Genomic DNA, 19,020 nt, shown 5'->3' with positions numbered 1-19,020 from the left:
CATACTGTTTTTTTGTTCTTGCTTGTTTGAAAAACTGAGACACAAGGAGATAATGTTACTTGAAAGAAGACAGGAACAGTGATGCGTGAAAACTGAGTTTTATCTCTCTTTTTTTTTTTTTTTGTTAAAGAAAAAGATAATCATGTTGCCTGGCAAAGGATGAAAACAGTGTTCTTTTTCTCAAATTGTTGGCTTGTTCCCAGGCATATGTCAGCCTGAAGTGTTCCCAGAAGTGCTTTGGATAGAATTCAGGTGTTAGTGTCCTACAAACTGTTTCAGCAGGCAGTTCACATGCAGCTAAACTTTTCTGAAGATGGAGAGATGTTTCCAGTATGAATTCAGGCCATTTTGTGCCTTGATGTTGGAGATATTCGTGGACACTTTAACTTGTGTGAGTGTTAAAAGTCCTATATCCTAGTGGAATATTCTGCCCATTGAACTGCGAGGATAGCCACAAAAACCATCTGAAGATGTTCATAGTAGAGTCAGCCTTAATTTTCTTTTTGTGGGGACTGAGATATTGCTGATGGCAAGATGACTCCTTGATTCTCAAATATTCGGATAGGGTTGGTAATCTTACTGTGTCACTCTTTCTAGCTTGAGTAAAATCATCATGTTTGTGTTTGGTTGAATTATGTTAATTTTTAATTTTGAATGCGAATGACTTTCTGTTTAGCTTTCAACAAGATTGCATTGTTGTAGTTACTGCATCACAGGGGCTCAGGGGGCTGTCCAGAAATAGCCCAAAGAAGACAGTAGTGCAAGCAATGTCAGTTCAGACATTAAACTTGTTTTGTAAGTCATGTGATGCCTCTTAAATTTTTACAATGCTCTTATCTTCCTGCACAGCTTTTATCTCTGAGGACATGTTACAAGCGGATTGCAGGGAAAGGGCACTACTAATACAGGCTTTGCTGTGCCTTTTTGTCTTGCATGGGCTTTGCACATACATGGAACAGACATTTTGTGGGGTTATGGAGTGTGTCTTTTGCACGTGGGACACATGCTGTGAAGACAGTGCTAATTCTTTTTCTTTTGTATTTTAGGGACACGAGGTGTCTTTAATAACCATGAGCAACCCTTTTGTACGGATTGTGGAGCCACTAGATGCTACACAGCCTCAGAAGAAGTTCTTTAATCTGAGCAAATTGGAAGACGTGAGATATGGTACGTTGACAACATAGGGGAAGCATTTGATTAGCTTTGATGGACAGTACCAGAGGCACTGCAGCATGGGGTGATAATGAATCTGTGACTGTACAGTCATGGAGAGGATTATGAGTTCAGAAGATATTTCTTGAAAACAGAAAAGCAGAGTTTATTTCTGGAAACTTAGAATTATGGAAGTACCAGCAGTTTGATAGTGTTATTTTTCTCATCATGTTGTGCATGCAAACTGCATGTTGCAGTTGTGTTTTTCCAAAATGAATAAGGAGGGCTAGCCAGATCCAAGTTTTTACTCCACAGCTGTGAAAGGCTGGAAATGACCTGACTGATATAGATAAGTCATCCAGAAAAATTGTTCAAATATAAGAGGAACAATGAATGGAGGTGAGAAATGTTTCCGAAGATGCTTTTTCTCACTGGCAATTCCTGAATATTCTTAGGCAACTTCTGTTTGTCAGTGTTAAAAACCTTACAACCCATGCCACTGACCTAGAAAGCCAGTATCTATAGCTTATAGCTGCCCATGTGGAGTGTTCCTCTTCCTTCAAAGAGAAAACAAGTGATTAGGAAGAATTCAGGAAACAAGCTTGGAAGAGAAGGAACATTTTGTTTGAATGTTAAATGCATTGCAAGCTCAGATACTGTGTAAATGAGGAATGAACTAACTGTGGACCTGGTCTCTGGAAAGCAGAGATGAGTCTTAAGAGACAGGCAGATGCATGTATGCTATTAGCAGTTGTCTTATTTCAAAATCTCAAGAGGAATAAGCTGCATGTTCTGTAAAGAAAAAAACAAAAGGTGAAATTCTCACAGTCCAGCAGAGAGATGGAGTAATGCACCAACTGACTGTGGCGGTGGTGGTGAATTACCAACCAACAAAAAAACCACAAGTGCAAGTGATTCTAAGTGATTAAATGACTTCTGTGTCTCTGGGACCCTGGATAGAACTTTACAACAGACTTCTCAGGTTTTTTTTTTGAATTGAAATATTTAAAGAGAGGATCTCAAACATCCATTATTGCAGATAAGCTTTTATCTTTTCTTCATACCCATTACTTATGGTAGGGCTGTCAAGGCTATTCTAATCTTTGGTAACATCTCACATGCATGAGGATTAAGCCAAAGGTAATGCTTCCTACATTGCTGACTCATTATATCAGGGAAAGATGCTGGTAATATGGCAGTAGAGGTTGAATCTTCCCGCCAATTTTCTCTTACATTTTGTTGTCATGCAATGAATGGCAGCAGAGGGGTGTTCTGACAGAAGGGTGTCTGGCATGGAAGTGCAGATGAAGCAGAGGTGTGTCATTGAATTCCTCCCTGTGGAAAACACTGCATCCATTGACATTCATTGATGCTCTTTGAATGGTTATGGACACCAAATGGTGGACATGAGCACTGCGAGGTGGTGAGTGATGTGTTTCAGCAGTTGCAGCAGTGAAAGACAAGCTATGTTCTGAATGGCCTTGCATGGCTGTCACACCGTGAAATGAAGAGCATCTCGATCAGGTCATCCATGTGAACTGGGGGGATTGCAACCAGGGAGCTGTGTACAGAGCTGAATATCTTCACTGATACATTGGAGATAATGGTGGCAGTGTTGGAATATCACAGGTTTGTGACAGGCAGGTCCCAGGATTACTCAGACAGGAATGGAGAGAACACTGTAAGCAGATCTGTCAGGACCTATTTAACCAGTATGAAGATGAAAGTAACTGTGTCCTGGTTAATAAGCCATAGTCAAAATGGCAGTCCATAGAGGGGTGGCGTGAATGGCCAAAAAAGTTCAAGATGCAGCCCTCAGCAGGTAAAGTGATGTGTGCTGGTGTTTGGAAAAGGAAAGGTTCCAGGATTTCCTGGAACGTGGACATACCGTCAACTCTGTCCACGTTGTGGTGGTGAATAAGCTGAAGGCTCAAGTTTCTACAGTCAGGCCAGAGAGAAGACAGCTTTCTCCTGCAATGGTGTTATTGTTCTCTTTGTATCTGTTGTAGTTTCTGTGGAAATAATTAGGAGGCATTACTTTTGGAGTGGCCTACTTATTTCTGTCTTGAAGTAAAAGTTTAGCAGATGCACAAATTCTGCGGTTCACTTTCATTCTCCATCTCTTGAGGACAAGAAAACGGTTAAATCATCTAAACTGTTTTCAGTCATTCAAGGTAGAAAATTGTATTTTTCCATTGTGTTTATAACCTCTTTATTACCTCCTGCCCATGCAGCACGCCTTCCATTTTCTATTCGAGTCCTCTTGGAAGCAGCAATCCGAAACTGTGATGAGTTCCTAGTGAAGAAGCAAGATGTTGAGAATATTCTCAACTGGAAAGTGGTGCAACACAAGAATGTTGAAGTGCCATTTAAGCCTGCTCGAGTTATTCTGCAAGATTTCACGTGAGTCTGATGCTCTCCACAGCTAGCAAGAGTGGTTTTTGAATCTGCAGGAGTACTACTCAGCTTGGGATGGAGGGGATGAGCTGAGAGAAGCAATAGCAGTGAAATGCTGGGAGTGACTGTGTTCAGCTTTCCTGGATATTAGTGTGCAGACAGCTCTTGGGGAGGCAAATGCTGGTAATAAAAGTGTAGGTGAAGTACCTCTGAGATTCAGAAATAAATATCTTCATGAAGTTCCCCAAAAAAGGAGAGAAAGTAAGATGGATGTGTTTGCGTGCAAATGGAGAAATTTGAAATAGGAGATTTTGCTGGTTTCTTTTTTTTTTTCCTTGTTTTTGGAGAGGCTCTAGCTTTTAATATTGTACACTTCTCAGTCCTCATTTATTAGCCCCACCATTGCTTTCTGTTCTAAATCACTATTATTGCAAGTGTATATTTTTAAAGACTTCTGAAAAAATGCCTACTTTTCCCCAAAAATGTCAGTTGAGATTCCTACCTGATGGACTCTGAGACTGGGCCCATTTATTGCAGTGGTGGTAATACCCATATGTTAGTAAGTCCCTGTTAGATGTGCAAAGTAAATTTTCAGGTGAAACAGTAACTCCTAACTGTTTTTAATAGGGCTTTTGACATGAAAGTCCACGTTACTTTGAACTTTTGTCCTGTACCTTTGTACAGAGCAGAGATCTCAGTTCTTCTGTGGTAAGCCCCGTGCTGCTACTAAGCTGTCACTTTATTTTATTGTTCAGGAGTGTAATGTGTCTTGCCTGTTGTACCTCCTGGTTTGCATTTCCCCATATGGTGGCCACTGGATGGGGGCCCAATACAGCTCAACTTTTGAAGATGTTTGGAAAACTAACAGAGCTTCAATTGAAAAAAAAAAAAAAAGTATTGCTTTCCTAGATACTCATTTTTGTCTGTTGGCTGTTGCAAACCTTAAAAAAAAAAAAAGAGTATGAAGGCAACCAGTTTATAAGCAAGCTTTGTTCCCTTTGTTACTGCTTTTCTTACTCCTTTCTTTCTAGCTGAGTTGTAAAAGTTTTGCTTTAAGTCTGCAGAGCACCTGTATTCAAAAACATGTTCCTGAGTGGGAGCTTTTAGAAAATGGAGCTTTTGGTAGCCTTACAGAAGCCACATAACAATTACATCCATAGATCGTGGATTAGGATTATTGAATTTACTAGATTTCACTGTTCTGCAGGTATGCTGAGTTCCTCTGAGTATATAGATGAGTATTATCTCTGCTTCTTTTCAGTTGCATGAGGTTTGTAAATTGGTAAATGAATCTTCATCTCGCCTTCTTCCACCCCTGCCCTCCCTCAGATCCATCCATAATGCGGCATCAGCTTCTTTCCACAATGTATGCATATTCTGGGGGAAAAACAAAACCAACAACCTGCTTCAAGCTACTGAACATCAACAGCTGGTAGTGCTGAATGCTAGATAATGTGGAGCCTTTTTTGCATGGAGAAAAGAAGGCTCGGGGCAGGGGGTGGGGAGTGGCAGCTCTTACCAGTTTGTTAAAGTACTTGCATGGAGGGTGGAAAGAGAATGAAGTGAGGCTCCTTCAGTGGTGCCAGTGACAGACAGACAAAAAGCAATGGGTTCAAACTGAAAAACAGGAGGTCCCCTCTGAACGTGAGGAAATGCTTTCTTACTTTCTTGAGGGAGGAGAAGCATTGGCACAGATTGCCAGGAGACATTGCAGAGATTCTGTCCTTGGAGATATGTGTAAGCATGGGCAATCTGCTGTAGATGGCCCTGCTTAGGAAGGGTGGCTGGACCAGAGGACCTCCAGATGTTCCTGACACCTCAACCATGATTCTTCCTGCAGGGCTTCTGCTATATTTTAAAATTTTAACAGCATTCTTATAATCAGGAGTTCATAACAAATTCTTGCTACCACATGCTACTCTTGCAGAAGCTCGTTCTTTGTGGGATACTGAATGGTATTAAATCATTACAGACACATCACGGACAACATTTTTGTCTCAGCAAGTAGCACGGTAGGATATATTGATATGCAAGAGGGTTTCCCAAATGAAATCCACTTCTGAAAATAGAGGTGTTCTGTAGTCAGGTCCTTTGTTCTTTAGGAAGTCTTGAATACCTTGCTCTACCCGTAAAACTAGCGGAGGCATGGAAGGCACTTTTCACAGAATCACAGAATGACAGAATTGTAGGGGTTGGAAGGGACCTCCAGAGCTCATCGAGTCCAACCCCCTGCCAAAGCAGGTTCCCTACAGCAGGTCGCACAGGTCGGCATCCAGGCAGGTCTTGAACATCTCCAGAGAAGGAGACTCCCCCCCTCCTCCCTGCAGCCTGTTCCAGTGCTCCTCACCTCACTGTGCAGAAGTTCCTTCGCACATTGGTGCAGAACTTCCTGTGCTGCAGTTTCCAGCTGTTTCCCCTTGTCCTGTCTCCACTCACCACTGAAAAGAGTCCGGCCTCGCCATTCTGCCCCCCACACCTCAGATATTTACAGACCTGGATCAGGTCCCCTCTCAGCCTTCTTTTCTCCAGGCTGAATAGACCCAGTTCACTCAGCCTTTCCTCATTGCAGAGATGCTCCAGGCCCCTCACCATCTTCGTGGCCCTCCACTGGACTCTTTCCAAGAGATCCCTGTCTGTTTTGTACTGGGGAGCCCAGAACTGGACGCAGTGCTCCAGATGAGGCCTCACCAGGGCAGAGCAGAGGGGCAGGATCACCTCCCTCGACCTGCTGGCCACGCTCTTTTAATGCACCCCAGGATGCCATTGGCCCTCTTGGCCACAAGGGCACACTGCTGGCTCATGGCCGACCTGTCGTCCACCAGGACACCCAGGTCCCTCTCTGCAGAGCTCCCCTCCAGCAGCTCATCCCCCAACCTGTACTGGTGCATGCAATTATTCCTCCCCACATGCAAGTCTCTACACTTGCTGTTGTTAAACCTCATCCGGTTTTTTTCTGCCCAGCTCTCAGCCTGTCCAGGTCTCACTGAATGGCAGCACAGCCTTCAGGCTGTCAGCCAATCCTCCCAGCTTCGTATCATCACAAACTTGCTGAGGGTGGCCACCATCCCCTCATCAAGGTCATTGATGAAGATGTTGAACAAGGCCGGACCCAGCACAGACCCCTGAGGAACACCGCTGCTTACAGGCCTCCAACCAGACTCTGCACCGCCAACGACGACCCTCTGCGCTCTGCCAGTCAGCCAGTTCTCAACCCACCTCACTGTCCACTCATCTATCCCACACTTCCTCAGCTTTGTTATAAGGATGTCGTGGGGGACAGTATCAAATGCCTTGCTGAAATCAAGGTAGACTACATCCACTGCTCTCCCCCCATCCACCCAGCCAGAGACAACATCATAGAAGGCTACCAGGTTGGTCAAGCACGACCTCCCCCTGGTGAACCCGTGCTGACTGCTCCTGATCACCTCCTTTTCTTCCAGTTGTCTGGAGATGGCATCCAGCACAGCTGTTCCATCACCTTTCCAGGGACAGAGGTGAGGCTGACTGGCCTATAATTGCCTGGATCTTCCTTCTTGCCCTTTTTGCAGACCGCAGTGACACTGGCTCTCCTCCAGTCTTCAGGCACCTCCCCCGTCCTCCAAGACCTCTCAAAGATAATAGAAAGCGGTTCAGCAATCACCTCTGCCAGCTCCCTCAGCTCCCATGGATGCACCCCATCGGGTCCCATGGATTGGTGAACATTGGTGCTGCCTAGGCGCTCCTGGACCACCTCTTCCCTGACAGAAGGGAGGTCTTCCATTCCCCAGACCCTCTCACTCACCTCCAGGGTCTCGGATTCCCGAGGGGGAGCTTTTTCACTGAAGACAGAAGCAAAGAAGGCATTCAGTATCTCTGCCTTCTCAGCATCCCCTGTTACCAGCACACCCCCGTCACTTAGCAGGGGAGCCACATTGTCCCTACTCTTCCTTTTACTGTTAACGTACTTAAAAAAGCCTTTTTTATTATCCTTTGTCCCCTTTGCCAGATTCAATTCCAGGCGGGCTTTAGCCTTCCTCGTCGCATCCCTGCAGGCCCTGACAACATTCCTGTATTCTTCCCATGTGCTCTGACCCTTTTTCCACATTTCATGGCCTTCTTCTTTCCTTTGAGTTTGTGCACGAGCTCCTTGCTCATCCACACAGCTCTCCTGCCACCCTTCCCCGATTTCTTCCTCACAGGGACACACTGATCTTGAGCTTGGAAGAAGAGCTGCTTAAATGCCGACCAGCTCTCACAGGCCCCCTTCCCTTCTAACACCCTAGCCCACAGGATAGCTCCAAGTAGGTCCAGGAAGAGATCGAAGTTGGCTCTCCTGAAATCCAGGCTAGCAATCCTACTTTTTGCTTTACTTCTTCCACTCAGGATCTTGAACTCCTCCATCTCGTGGTCACTACAACCCAAGCTGCCCCCGACCTTTACTTTCCTGACAAGCCCTTCTCTATTAGTGAGAATAAGGTCCAGCAGTACCCCTCTCCTCGTCGATTCCTCAACCACCTGCGTCAGGAAGTTGTTATCAACACATTGCAGGAACCGTCTGGACCGTGCGTGCCTGGCCACATTGCTTTTCCAGCAAATATCTGCATAATTGAAGTCCCCCAGGGACTTCAGTCCTCCAATCAGGAAGAAGATTCTCATGCATTTTACAAACCTTGGAAGAGATGGCCTTTGCCCTGAAATCAGCTGATAAACATAGCAGAGAATGGAAAGAAGGACACAGTTGTTTTTTTGCTCTGCCTGCCCCAAATTTTTTGTTTTGTTTTTGTTTTTCTTTAAAGCGTACTGGGAAGGAGAGCAGAACAGAGCAAAAGAAGAGAAACAAATTCAAGGACCCAAAGGAATGCTGAATTGAACTATTTTTTCTAGAGTCCCAGCCATATTAATCTCCCTGATGAACTTTGATGAGTTTTGGTTTTAGTTTTTCATTGTTACAGCACTCAGAATGCAGATACAGTTCAGTCTCTCCTGTTCTTCTGAATTCATCTGTCTAAGAATAGAATCATAGAATCACCAAGGTTGGAAAAGACCTCAAAGCTCATCCAGTCCAACTGTTCACCTATTCCCAATAGCTCCCACTGAACCATGTCCCTCAGCACAACATCCAGCCTTTCCTTGAACACCCCCAGGCTCGGTGACTCCACCACCTCCCTGGGCATCCATTGCAGTGCCTGACCACCCTTTCTGAAAAGTAATACTTCCTCATGTCCAGCCTGAATCTCCCCTGCCGTAGCTTGAAGCCATTCCCCCTGGTCCTATCACTGATGACACGAGAGAAGAGGCCGACCCCCAGCTCACTGCAGCCTCCCTTCAGGCAGTCATAGAGAGCAATGAGGTCTCCCCTGAGCCTCCTCTTCTCCAGGCTGAACATTCCCAGCTCCTTCAGCCTCTCCTCATCAGCCCTGTGTTCCAGACCCCTCACCAGCTTTGTTGCCCTCCTTTGAACACGTTCCAGGGCCTCAATATCTTTCTTGCAGTGAGGGGCCCAAAACTGGACACAGTACAGAGAATACTGTCTCTGAAGCAGAGTAATGATCCCAAGACTTAGGGTGAGACCATAGTTTGCTTCCTGTGTGGCTTCAGGTATCTCTTCTGAGTTTCAGGACTTTGGCTGAGTTTGTTTTGCCTTTTTTTTTCCTCCTTTCACATTGCCTAATTATCTTCTATTGTAGTGGGGTACCTGCTGTTGTTGACTTTGCTGCAATGCGTGATGCTGTGAAGAAACTTGGTGGGGACCCTGAAAAAATCAATCCTATCTGTCCTGCTGATCTAGTGATAGATCACTCCATCCAGGTTGATTTTAACAGGCGGTAAGAATCTCAAAACATCTCTTACTTCTTGATATTAGGAAGCTGGTAATGCAATTGGTGATATTCTAAGCATTTGAACGTTGTAGAACTTGAGAAATGATGAAGTCAAAGTGTTGCATCAGTTGCTGTGAACAAAATAGAAATGTTATTCTTTCTGTGATGCCTTTCTCAGCCACACAAGCCTGGACTGAATGTCAGTAGAAACAGGCTCAGTCCAGACCTCTGGTGATCACAGTTTTCCATAATAATACTGCATTATTATTAGTTGTTCAGAAATAGCTTTTTTCCACTTGCACTTTTTGACCTTTGGGGCTTCGTGGAAAGGAGAGGCAAGATTGTCTCCTTTCTTCCTTATTTGTGTAACAGCAGACCTGAGCTGCCCTGACCAGCTGTTTGCTGGTTCTCTGCCTCCACAGGGAAGAGCACAAGATATTGATTAATATGTCTGGTAAAAGTATAGGAAAGAAACATAATGCAGGCTGATCCTGAATGTGCTGCAGGCAGACAGATGCTCGTAGACTCACAGTTAAATCTAAGACCTTTACAGAGGGTTCCTTTTACCTTGATATGTAAACACGAGTCTACCAAAATACTCTTTGGAACAGATCTTGCCAGTGCGTGTTTCTTTGTGGTTTCCTTCTGTGTACCAAACTTCTGAAGTTTGTTGGTCTGCAATTGCCTTGCCTGCAGAAATGCTCTGTATTTATTGCCCTCTGTAAGAGATAGTTTTGAAGCAGGCCTCTTAAATTACAGAAAAAAAAAAAAAAAAGAATAAAAAGCAGAAATAAAAGAACGTTTTAGCAGCGCCAATATTTCAGGGGCTCTGCTAAGCAAAAATAATGAACTTCTGAGCAGAGATGTAACATAGAGCTTATTTCAGAGCGGAATGTTGATGGAAAGTTTTAAATGTAACCATTTTCTTCCTTCCTTTTTTTTTTTTTTTTTAAATATTTTTGGCTAAAGGCTTATAGAGGCACGAGCTCACTGCTTCGGTTTCATAACTGATGGGAGAAAAAAGGCAAAATATTTTGACATACACTCCTGTCAAAAATAAGCTGCCTTCAAATTTTTGTGGAGGTTATTGTGAATCTTAACACTGAAGAATTTAGAAACAGTCACAAAATTAAAAATGAGACTTACCAGTGAGTTTAGTGGGTGTTTTAGCAGCGGTTAAATAAACTAGAAGCCTAACATTTTAAAACTTGTAAATGACATCTGCATCAGTTTTATGAGATCTTTGGAAAATAGTACAATTTTTTTTTCCCCCCACTTTCCCACTGTTTTGATCACTTTTCCTGTCTACTTTAATAACTTTCATCTTATCAGTCCTACTCAGGACTTTACTTAGATAATTTTTGGCTGATAGTTACTTTTTGTCCCAGCGTTGTTCTGATTCTACTAGGACCTTGTAGGTGTGGAGAGAATATTGGCCAGTTCTGGGCGTTAGTTCTTTCAAACTCTTCAGCCCTAGGTTAGGGAGCTGGTATAAGTGGAAAGTTTGTTAACCCTTTCTGTCTTAAAGCATGGGGGTAGCTACTGCTTAATTTAAACTGCAAGGTAGTTGTGTTCCAGTTCGCCTTTCTGCTTTTCTGGTTTCCTTGTATTTATCAAGGCTTTGAAAACTTCACATTGCTCTGATGCAGATGTAGTCTCCCTTTTCCCAAAATACAAGATTCAAGCCAACCATCTGTATGATATGCAGACCAGTGCTCAGATTTAAACTAAACTTCTTAAATAAGCAATATTGCTTACCTTACAAGCAATTTTGATTACCTTCGTTTTGCTGCTGTGATGACATTAAAAGCTGAGATTGATCAGCATTAAAATTAACTAATAACTCTTCTTTCACCATTTTGGCGTATTTGACCACACATATCAGGTGGATCCTTTTGATTGTGACAGATGATTATTTTCACTTGCAGATCAGACAGCTTGCAAAAGAATCAGGATTTGGAATTTGAAAGGAACAAAGAAAGGTTTGAGTTCTTAAAGGTACTGAAGTAGTTAATCTTATTTGCATGACCGAAGATGGAACAGACATAAATTCTTGCAGTGCTCACGTGTGTTAAAAACTTTTGACTCTACTTTTTGTTTCAGTGGGGCTCTCAGGCTTTTAAAAACATGAGGATTATTCCACCAGGCTCCGGGATCATCCACCAAGTGAACCTGGAATACTTAGCAAGAGTGGTGATGGATCAGGATGGCTACTACTATCCCGACAGCGTGGTGGGCACTGACTCACACACCACCATGGTTGATGGCTTGGGAGTACTTGGCTGGGGTATGTGCAGTAGCTCATAGTGAATAGTCTGTTGGCAGAATAGTCTGTATGCTTCAAAATTATGGAATCATAGAATAGTTTGGGTTAGGAATGGATCTTAAGGATAAGCTAGTTCCTACCCAATTCCGTGGGCAGGGAACAACCTACATCTTTGAGTAGAGTAAACTTTCCTTCCTGTAAAACGACTTGTCTGCTTTTGATTGATAACCAGTAGTTACTGTACATTTCACAAACAGCACACCAATGTTCTGTGCCCTGTGAGGGGTTTTGTTCTTTGCTTATTCATGGCATGTTTATGTCTTTAAATGAAACTTTTGCTTGCTCACTGTGAAATCCAAGTTCTGAGTGAATTACTTAGATTTATCTAATATCCCATCTGATGGCCGAGGATCAAGGCTAGAAATATGGAACTAAAGCTTAACCTTGCAAAAAAAAACAGCCTTGCAAAAACTGAAGACAAACATCTGTCAGAGAGGTCTCAGCCGTGTTTTACTGTGTGCCTTCTCAACTTAAGTCAACATAAAATAGTTACCTCGTAGGTTTATTTGACTCTTGTGTGTCTTTCGGATAGTCTGATGGTTTAGTTCTGTTGCTTCCAGGTGTTGGTGGCATTGAAGCAGAAGCAGTGATGTTGGGCCAACCGATCAGCATGGTGCTTCCAGAAGTGGTTGGCTATAAGCTGCTAGGAAACCCTCAGCCCCTGGTAACATCCACTGACATAGTGCTCACCATTACCAAGGTAATGAACATGCCTTTTTTTTTTGGTCATTACTGCTGAAAATGTGCTGTGTACTTAGGATCCCTGTGTACACTTCCATGTAGTTGTTTTGATGCTTCAGACTTATTGCTCTGTGGATTGGAATCAACTACCCAAATTTGTTATGCAAATCTGTTTCCCAAAATGTAGATAAAATAGAGCAGAGTGCTGGTGCCTAAAGGCCTGTTTAATTCCTCACATGTAGGCCCATTTTGGAGCAGCACTGTACAAAGTTCTCAATTCTTTATCATCTCAAAATAAACAGAATGGCTCTCTTTTGAAGGCCACGCTTAGAATGAGGCAATGTAGAAGCTGAAAACAGTAAGTTCTACAGTCTGAGGTCTTTGATTTATGGGCATTTTGCTCACATGCTCATAATATGTTTATTCACTCTGTGGCTTGTGACTGAATTGAGAGTATTAACTGAGTCAGCGGTAATGTTGAGTTGAAGCTCAGCAGTCTGGTAGATACGTTCATCATGGGTTGCTGGCTCTAGAGAGAACCTCCAGCTGGGGAAAGTTAATTTTTTTTTTTAAGTCCATCCAAATGTTGTGTTTTCTAACATTTGCAGTTTGATTCTTGTGGGGATAGCTATTCTTGTTCCCCTGCCTGCAGGAGTTCACTGGCAAAACAGTGCGCGCTGTTTTCTCCTTAGAGAGAGAAGTTAGGATAAATGCAGTTATTCGAAGATAGACACTAATTTAAGTGAGAGGCAGAGTATTTCAGAAGGAGCACCACATGCCTGTGTTTTATCTTCTTGGGAATTTGCAGCTCTCTGCCTTTTTTTTCCTAATGTAGTTTACTATACATAGTTTCCTGCTTTAAAATGTGTGTAGAATTTTTACTCAAGTCTCCTGATACCTATTGATGATGTAGTCACTGTATTTTTATAACAGCACCTTCGCCAAGTTGGAGTTGTGGGTAAATTTGTGGAGTTTTTTGGTCCTGGTGTAGCCCAGCTGTCAATTGCTGACCGAGCCACCATTGCCAATATGTGTCCAGAGTACGGAGCAACAGCTGCCTATTTCCCAGTGGATGATATCAGCATTGGATACCTGGTGCAAACAGGTTAGTTACAGGAAGAGACATGGATCAAAGGCCAAAGTGAATAGAAGCCCAAAGTGTTTATGGTGAAGCCTTGTTAGCTCGAAGCTTTTATCATGTATTTTTATCATGTATTTGCTTATTCAGCTTGTTTCTTGCTTTTAGTGTTAGAAGCCATATTTAGGAAGAGCAGAATTGTAGGTTGTCTTGTATCTGTCTGCTGCTAAGGCCTCCTTGAACACGGGCTGTCCAGATTACAGAAGCAGGAACCTAGGCTGCTTTTGTTCTGCAGAAGCCACTGTCTGCTCAATTAATCTCCTTCTAGGGAGTCCCTAGTACATGTGTTGAAAGAGTCCTTTTGTGCACAGTGCAGTGTGGAATAGTGTTCACAACAGTGTGAAATAGCCTGTTTTGCTTTCTGTCAAATAGTTGTTCCTCAGGTCCACTTGTGTTTTTGTTTTTTTTCCTGTATCTGGCTTTTGCCACAGGCCGTGATAAAGAGAAAGTTCTGTGCACCAAAAAGTATCTTGAGGCTGTGGGAATGCTGAGAGATTTCAAGAACTCCTCTCAGGATCCAGACTTCACACAGGTTAGAAATTACTGTGTTTTGGCTCCTTTTTTTTATGCCCTGCCCTATTTTAATGTGACTGTTGTCTCTTTTTTAAAGTAACTAAAACTAATCAGAGTACTCCTCCTTCTGTTCCTTTGACTTTATCTGTACAGCTGTCTTATTCCACTGAGTTCTGAATTGAGCCAGCTAGCTGAGTCTCCAGATGTGAAAATTTGGTCATCAGTATAGACTGTCAGCTGAACTTTACCTGCTGCAGATAGCATGGCTGGTTCCATGTATTTTTGAGAACTCTGGTCCAGAAATGAACAGAGCTCTTGAAGATAATGCAGATGTGTTCTCTGTAGGCCTTGTCTCATGTTTTTCCCTTGCATGTTCAGCAACTTACTTGACTGCATGATAAGGAGACTCCAAAGCTTTGTTTGCTAACTGGATACCGAACAAGCTTTTTTCTGTGCAACAAAATCAAGATCATAGTCTATATCTAGGTGACTCAAGATTAGTTCAATTTTTTAACTTATGTTAAGTTTTGCATGCTTATTAAAAAAAAAAAATAAAATAGAAAGAAACACTATAAAGACAAAGTTGAAACGTGGGTGGGGAATAAGAAACTATGATAGTATCTTTGTTTTCCTCATAGTTCTCTGAATATTTTCCCTAGGGTACACATAAGTACTCTGTTCTGCTTGATGCCAGTATCAGAATTCCTCCACAGCATTGTTTTCTGAAAAGGATCCTGTTACTAGTATGTGAAAGGATGTAATTCTCTACACCGTCTACATTGTTCAGATGATTCCATCACACATTGAGCTTTCAATGATTGGGCTACTTCTGGGAGCCACACCTGGGAGTGAGCAGGGTCTTAGTGTAGAACTGTTCCTGCTCTTCTGATCTTTCCCTTCTCATATGTCTCTGATGATTCTTACAAACATAACAATGTGCAGGCTTAGCATTAATTCAGCAATGAAGCAAAGCTCACGTGTGACTTAAGTGGCTTCAGCTTGTCATAAGTGCTGAATCCCTCTCTGCTGTTCTTACTGAATAGGTTGTTGAGTTGGATCTTCATACTGTTGTGCCTTGCTGCAGCGGACCGAAAAGACCCCAGGACAAAGTTGCTGTGTCAGATATGAAGAAGGACTTTGAGACTTGTCTGGGAGCAAAGGTGACTGGGAAGATATGTGTCTACAAACTACCGTATGCTTCTGAAATAGTTTAGGAACTACATTCTGGGATTGACTAGTTTGTTCCTTGCTTTGCTGTTGAGAAGTGAGTGAAAGTGCTTGATTGGTGTTTGAAGGCAGGATAGAAAATGATGTCAGTGTTCCTTTTGAACGTTCTTTCACCTGGAACTGTTGGCTGTCTTACTGAAGTAGAGTTCCTTCCGATTTTAGGCCAGTCTTAGGCCTAATGCAGGTTTGTTGTGTGATTGGGATCTCTAAAAAAAAGCTACGTTGGGTACTGTTGTAGTTTGGACAAAGTAGCTGCTGCACTGACCTGTGTGATGGCTGGCCAGCTCCACATCAGGGCTTTCAAAGTGTGTTAAGCCTTGAGATCTGCAAGGTATTTTTGCATTCTCTACTCAAGTTAGGTTCAGCAGTTCAAAGCTAATTCTGTCTATGACTCTTTCACATTGATGTTAGTGACAGAATAAAAGACATTTAGAGAATATTGTGACTTCTCTCTACATCATCCAATGAAAAATTGTCATTGAAAGAAAAGCAAGATTTTAGTTCAAAATATTATGCCCAAACTTGTAAACTTACAAAATCAGTTTGAATCTTTACTTGATATGGTACCCCTCCCTGATAACCTCATAGAATAACTCTACCTGCTAAATAGCAGTGCAGCACTTTAGTGATTTAAATCAAGAAGTTTTAACTGCAGTGATTTGTTACGTTTCTAATTGCACTAAAGGACCTTATCATTCTAAATCTCTAAAATTACTGCTTTATGCTGCCAACAGTGTCTTCTTGCTTTTTATCAACTGTCTCAAATCATTTTGCAACATATGTTTGTGTTTTTTGATTTTTGCAGCTTAAAAGTTGTCCATATTATGCCTAAAATCTCAGACTAGGCTGTGTAGCAAGACTATCTTGGGGAATCTTTGCTTTCCAGTATGTGATCAGGAATCCAGAGCAAGTAGGTCAGAAGCACCTGAGCGTACTAAAGGGGAATACATTCATGCAGGAAGAAAACCCAAACACTTTTGCTTTGAAGACTGTTTTACCAGTAAAAAGAGAATGGAATATAGAGCAATGGAAATTATTTTAGTCCACCACTTTGACCAAAGATGCAAACCTCCAGCACAGTGCAAGCACTGGTGTGACTGCACACACTTCTCATTCAGGAAGTTTGCGGCTGATTTCCAGTCAAATTATTAACATTGGAGGCATCCTTTTTGATTCTTTCTTTTTCCTCTTATAGCAAGGATTCAAAGGATTCCAGATTGCCCCAGATCGACACAACAGCATAGTCAAATTTAACTTTGAGGGCTGTGACTTCGAGCTGTCCCATGGTTCAGTAGTGATTGCTGCCATTACAAGCTGTACTAATACCAGTAACCCCTCAGTCATGCTGGGAGCAGGTAAGTATATCTGCTCGGTTTTATGTGCAGTAGTCTTTCTATGGCTCTGGCTGTGTGTTGTGAAGACAAAGACAACCCTAACTCTGTTTTCATCATTTGGCATGCTAGAATTGAGAGTAGTCCTGAAGGAGTAGCAGAAGAAATTCTGGACATAGTAGCTGGAAATATGGGTTGAAGTTTTTCCTGCACTGTTTTCTCTCCAGGTCAAACTGGAGCTGAATTAACCAGCACCTCTGACACTTGATTAGATGCACAAAAACAGCTCTGTAGATCTGTGATAGAAGCTGAGGAGGGACTACTGAAAGTCAGCACTGCAGGGAAAGGGTCTGTTGGCTTAAATCTGGAGGTGCTCTTATCTATCAGCGGAGTATGAAGCATATGCTTAGCTGTCTGAACAATTGTCTGAGAGTAGGTAAGGACACATAAATGAGGAAAAATGTCCTCTCTGGAATTTCTGTCCCCCAGAGCCTTGTCGTTTTCACTTGAACTGTATCCAAGAAATGGTCCTAAGTGAATTTTTTTCTCCCACTCTCTTGTTTATCACCATTGAAATACTGTCATATAATACAGTTGGTGTGAATGTGAATAGATGAAATTTGAGCTAAGGTAGTTGTACCAAACAAGTTGCCTTATACATTTGTCTGTCAGTAAGATACAGCTCGTGTTTCAACAATGTCCTGTTTCTCTAAGGTGATCTTCAGATGTATTGAAGAGAAGTATTGAAATGATTGAATGTATGGGAAAGATTCCCACCAGTAGGGATCAGCAGTGCCATAGTATAACTCATGGTTGATAGCAGTGTGAATCAGAAAGTATCACTTAAAAGAGTTCATAAGGGAAGCTATCTCTTGAAATCAATAGTATTTGGTTGTTGTTGTTATTTATTTATATGTCTCTACTGCTAAGAATCTAGAAATTGACTCTTACAGAAAGCCGTTCAGTTGATGTTAGAATCATTGCTTCTACTTCCTCTTGAGAGGCAAAACACAAATTCAACCTGAGGTTTCACTATCAAATAAATTAATGAAAGCGTGACTAAAAGGACATGGCAGGTGAAGCCCTTTCATTATTTCACTTTCAGAACCATTAAATAAATAAATTAAAAGGACATGGTGACTGAGAAGGTATATTACTCACACATCTAATTTCCAGAACTATGAATTAGTAACTTAGGAACTTGTAATAGCGTGGCTGTCCCCACTGTTTTCACTGAGGTGCAGGCTCATTACCTGTGTCTGCCCTGTTGGAGCTGCAGGTGCAAGTTGAGCAGTGCTGGGTTGCCCAGGGCTGCCAGGCAGGTGGCATAAGAATGGCAGCTGCCCGCATTGCAAAAGGATTGATTAAGGAAGGACAGGGTGGCCCAGGGAGCTTGCAGCTGTGGTGCTTGTGGGAGCTGGAGAAGCTCCAACGGTGATGGGCCAGTTGTAAAACTGTGTGCTGTGAAAGACAGAGCACTGTGAGGTGGAGGAGCAGGAATAGCAGCCAAGGTCTGGCTGCTGCTTGGTGGCAGCAGGGAGGGGGCTGGTACTTTTCCCTCCCTGCTGCAGCAGCAGGGTTTGGCAGGGTTGGAGTGGTGCTGTATGGGGCTCAGGTGGTGGCTTTCTTGGAGCACTTGAGTGGTGGGGGACCAATGTGTACCACATTGTCCGTGTGCCTTCTTCCTTTTCTGCCACCAGCAGGCTCCTTTTGTGCTCTGCTCTGCTCCCTGTGTGGGGTGGGTACCTGCGCTGCTCCTCAGGTGGTTTGTGTTCAGATCTCTCTGCAAGGCAGACTCAGCCAGGGCATCTCTCTTCTGGGCAACTCTTGGCTTGCGGTGTTCAAGTAGTTGTGGATAATCTCTCTTGAAGCACGGCTTATAGTAGAAGAGTAACTAAAAAATGCAAAGTAGAAGAGCTGCTATCATTTTGAGGTTGACAGACAGCAAGATACAGGAACTAAAACAGATTTCTAAAGACAGGTATTGGTATTAGAGTGTCTGTTGGTCAGTGTAATGCTACACCTTAGGCTGACTAAAACAAGATATGTTGCAGATATATGTGAATAAACAGGCTAATCATATCCTGATTTTTCTATCTTTGATATATTTGATACGACTCAAATATATTTTATCCGTGTTTCTACTACTCAGCAATGCTAGCTACCTTTAAATACCTGAAAACAGACAGAAAGAAATAAAGACCAGAATGTTTTCTGTTGTCCTCATCTCCGATGTTGCCAAGACTTACATTATTGGACCTGCCATCCCTCCCACCAGAATACTGTGGTTCATTTAGGAGCAAGTGATGTACCTTAGTATGAGCAGCAAGTGCTTCTTCCTCTGCTGGAGATTCAGGAAGTGAGGGATGCCTTTTGCAGTCATGTTTTATTTTGGTGAATCTGTGCAGATTAAATCAAGGAATCGAGCTTTTCTTGGTTTCAGTCTGAAAAACTCTC

The 19,020-nt window shown here is 42.7% G+C and overlaps 1 protein-coding gene across 2 annotated transcripts in view; it reads left to right on the top strand.

Moving 5' to 3' along the window:
- ACO1 (aconitase 1) overlaps positions 1–19,020 on the top strand; it is a 40,830-nt gene that overhangs the window by 11,347 nt on the left and 10,463 nt on the right. For both annotated transcript variants that reach the window (XM_042829382.1, XM_042829381.1), the window contains exons 2-11: positions 1,047–1,167; positions 3,387–3,555; positions 9,216–9,353; positions 11,276–11,345; positions 11,451–11,634; positions 12,234–12,373; positions 13,288–13,459; positions 13,924–14,024; positions 15,049–15,165; positions 16,428–16,587. In XM_042829382.1, the coding sequence (XP_042685316.1) occupies positions 1,071–1,167; positions 3,387–3,555; positions 9,216–9,353; positions 11,276–11,345; positions 11,451–11,634; positions 12,234–12,373; positions 13,288–13,459; positions 13,924–14,024; positions 15,049–15,165; positions 16,428–16,587 (1,348 nt within the window). In that variant the 5' untranslated portion in view covers positions 1,047–1,070. The remainder of the gene's footprint in view (positions 1–1,046; positions 1,168–3,386; positions 3,556–9,215; positions 9,354–11,275; positions 11,346–11,450; positions 11,635–12,233; positions 12,374–13,287; positions 13,460–13,923; positions 14,025–15,048; positions 15,166–16,427; positions 16,588–19,020) is intronic.

Source organism: Centrocercus urophasianus, unplaced genomic scaffold (genome assembly GCF_019232065.1).
Source record: "Centrocercus urophasianus isolate 14NV4802_14NV808 unplaced genomic scaffold, USGS_Curo_1.0 seq_31, whole genome shotgun sequence".
In the NCBI taxonomy this organism is placed as follows: domain Eukaryota; kingdom Metazoa; phylum Chordata; class Aves; order Galliformes; family Phasianidae; genus Centrocercus; species Centrocercus urophasianus.
The sequence above is the reverse complement of the archived record's forward strand: the minus strand, read 5'-3'. Positions and strand labels throughout refer to the sequence as shown.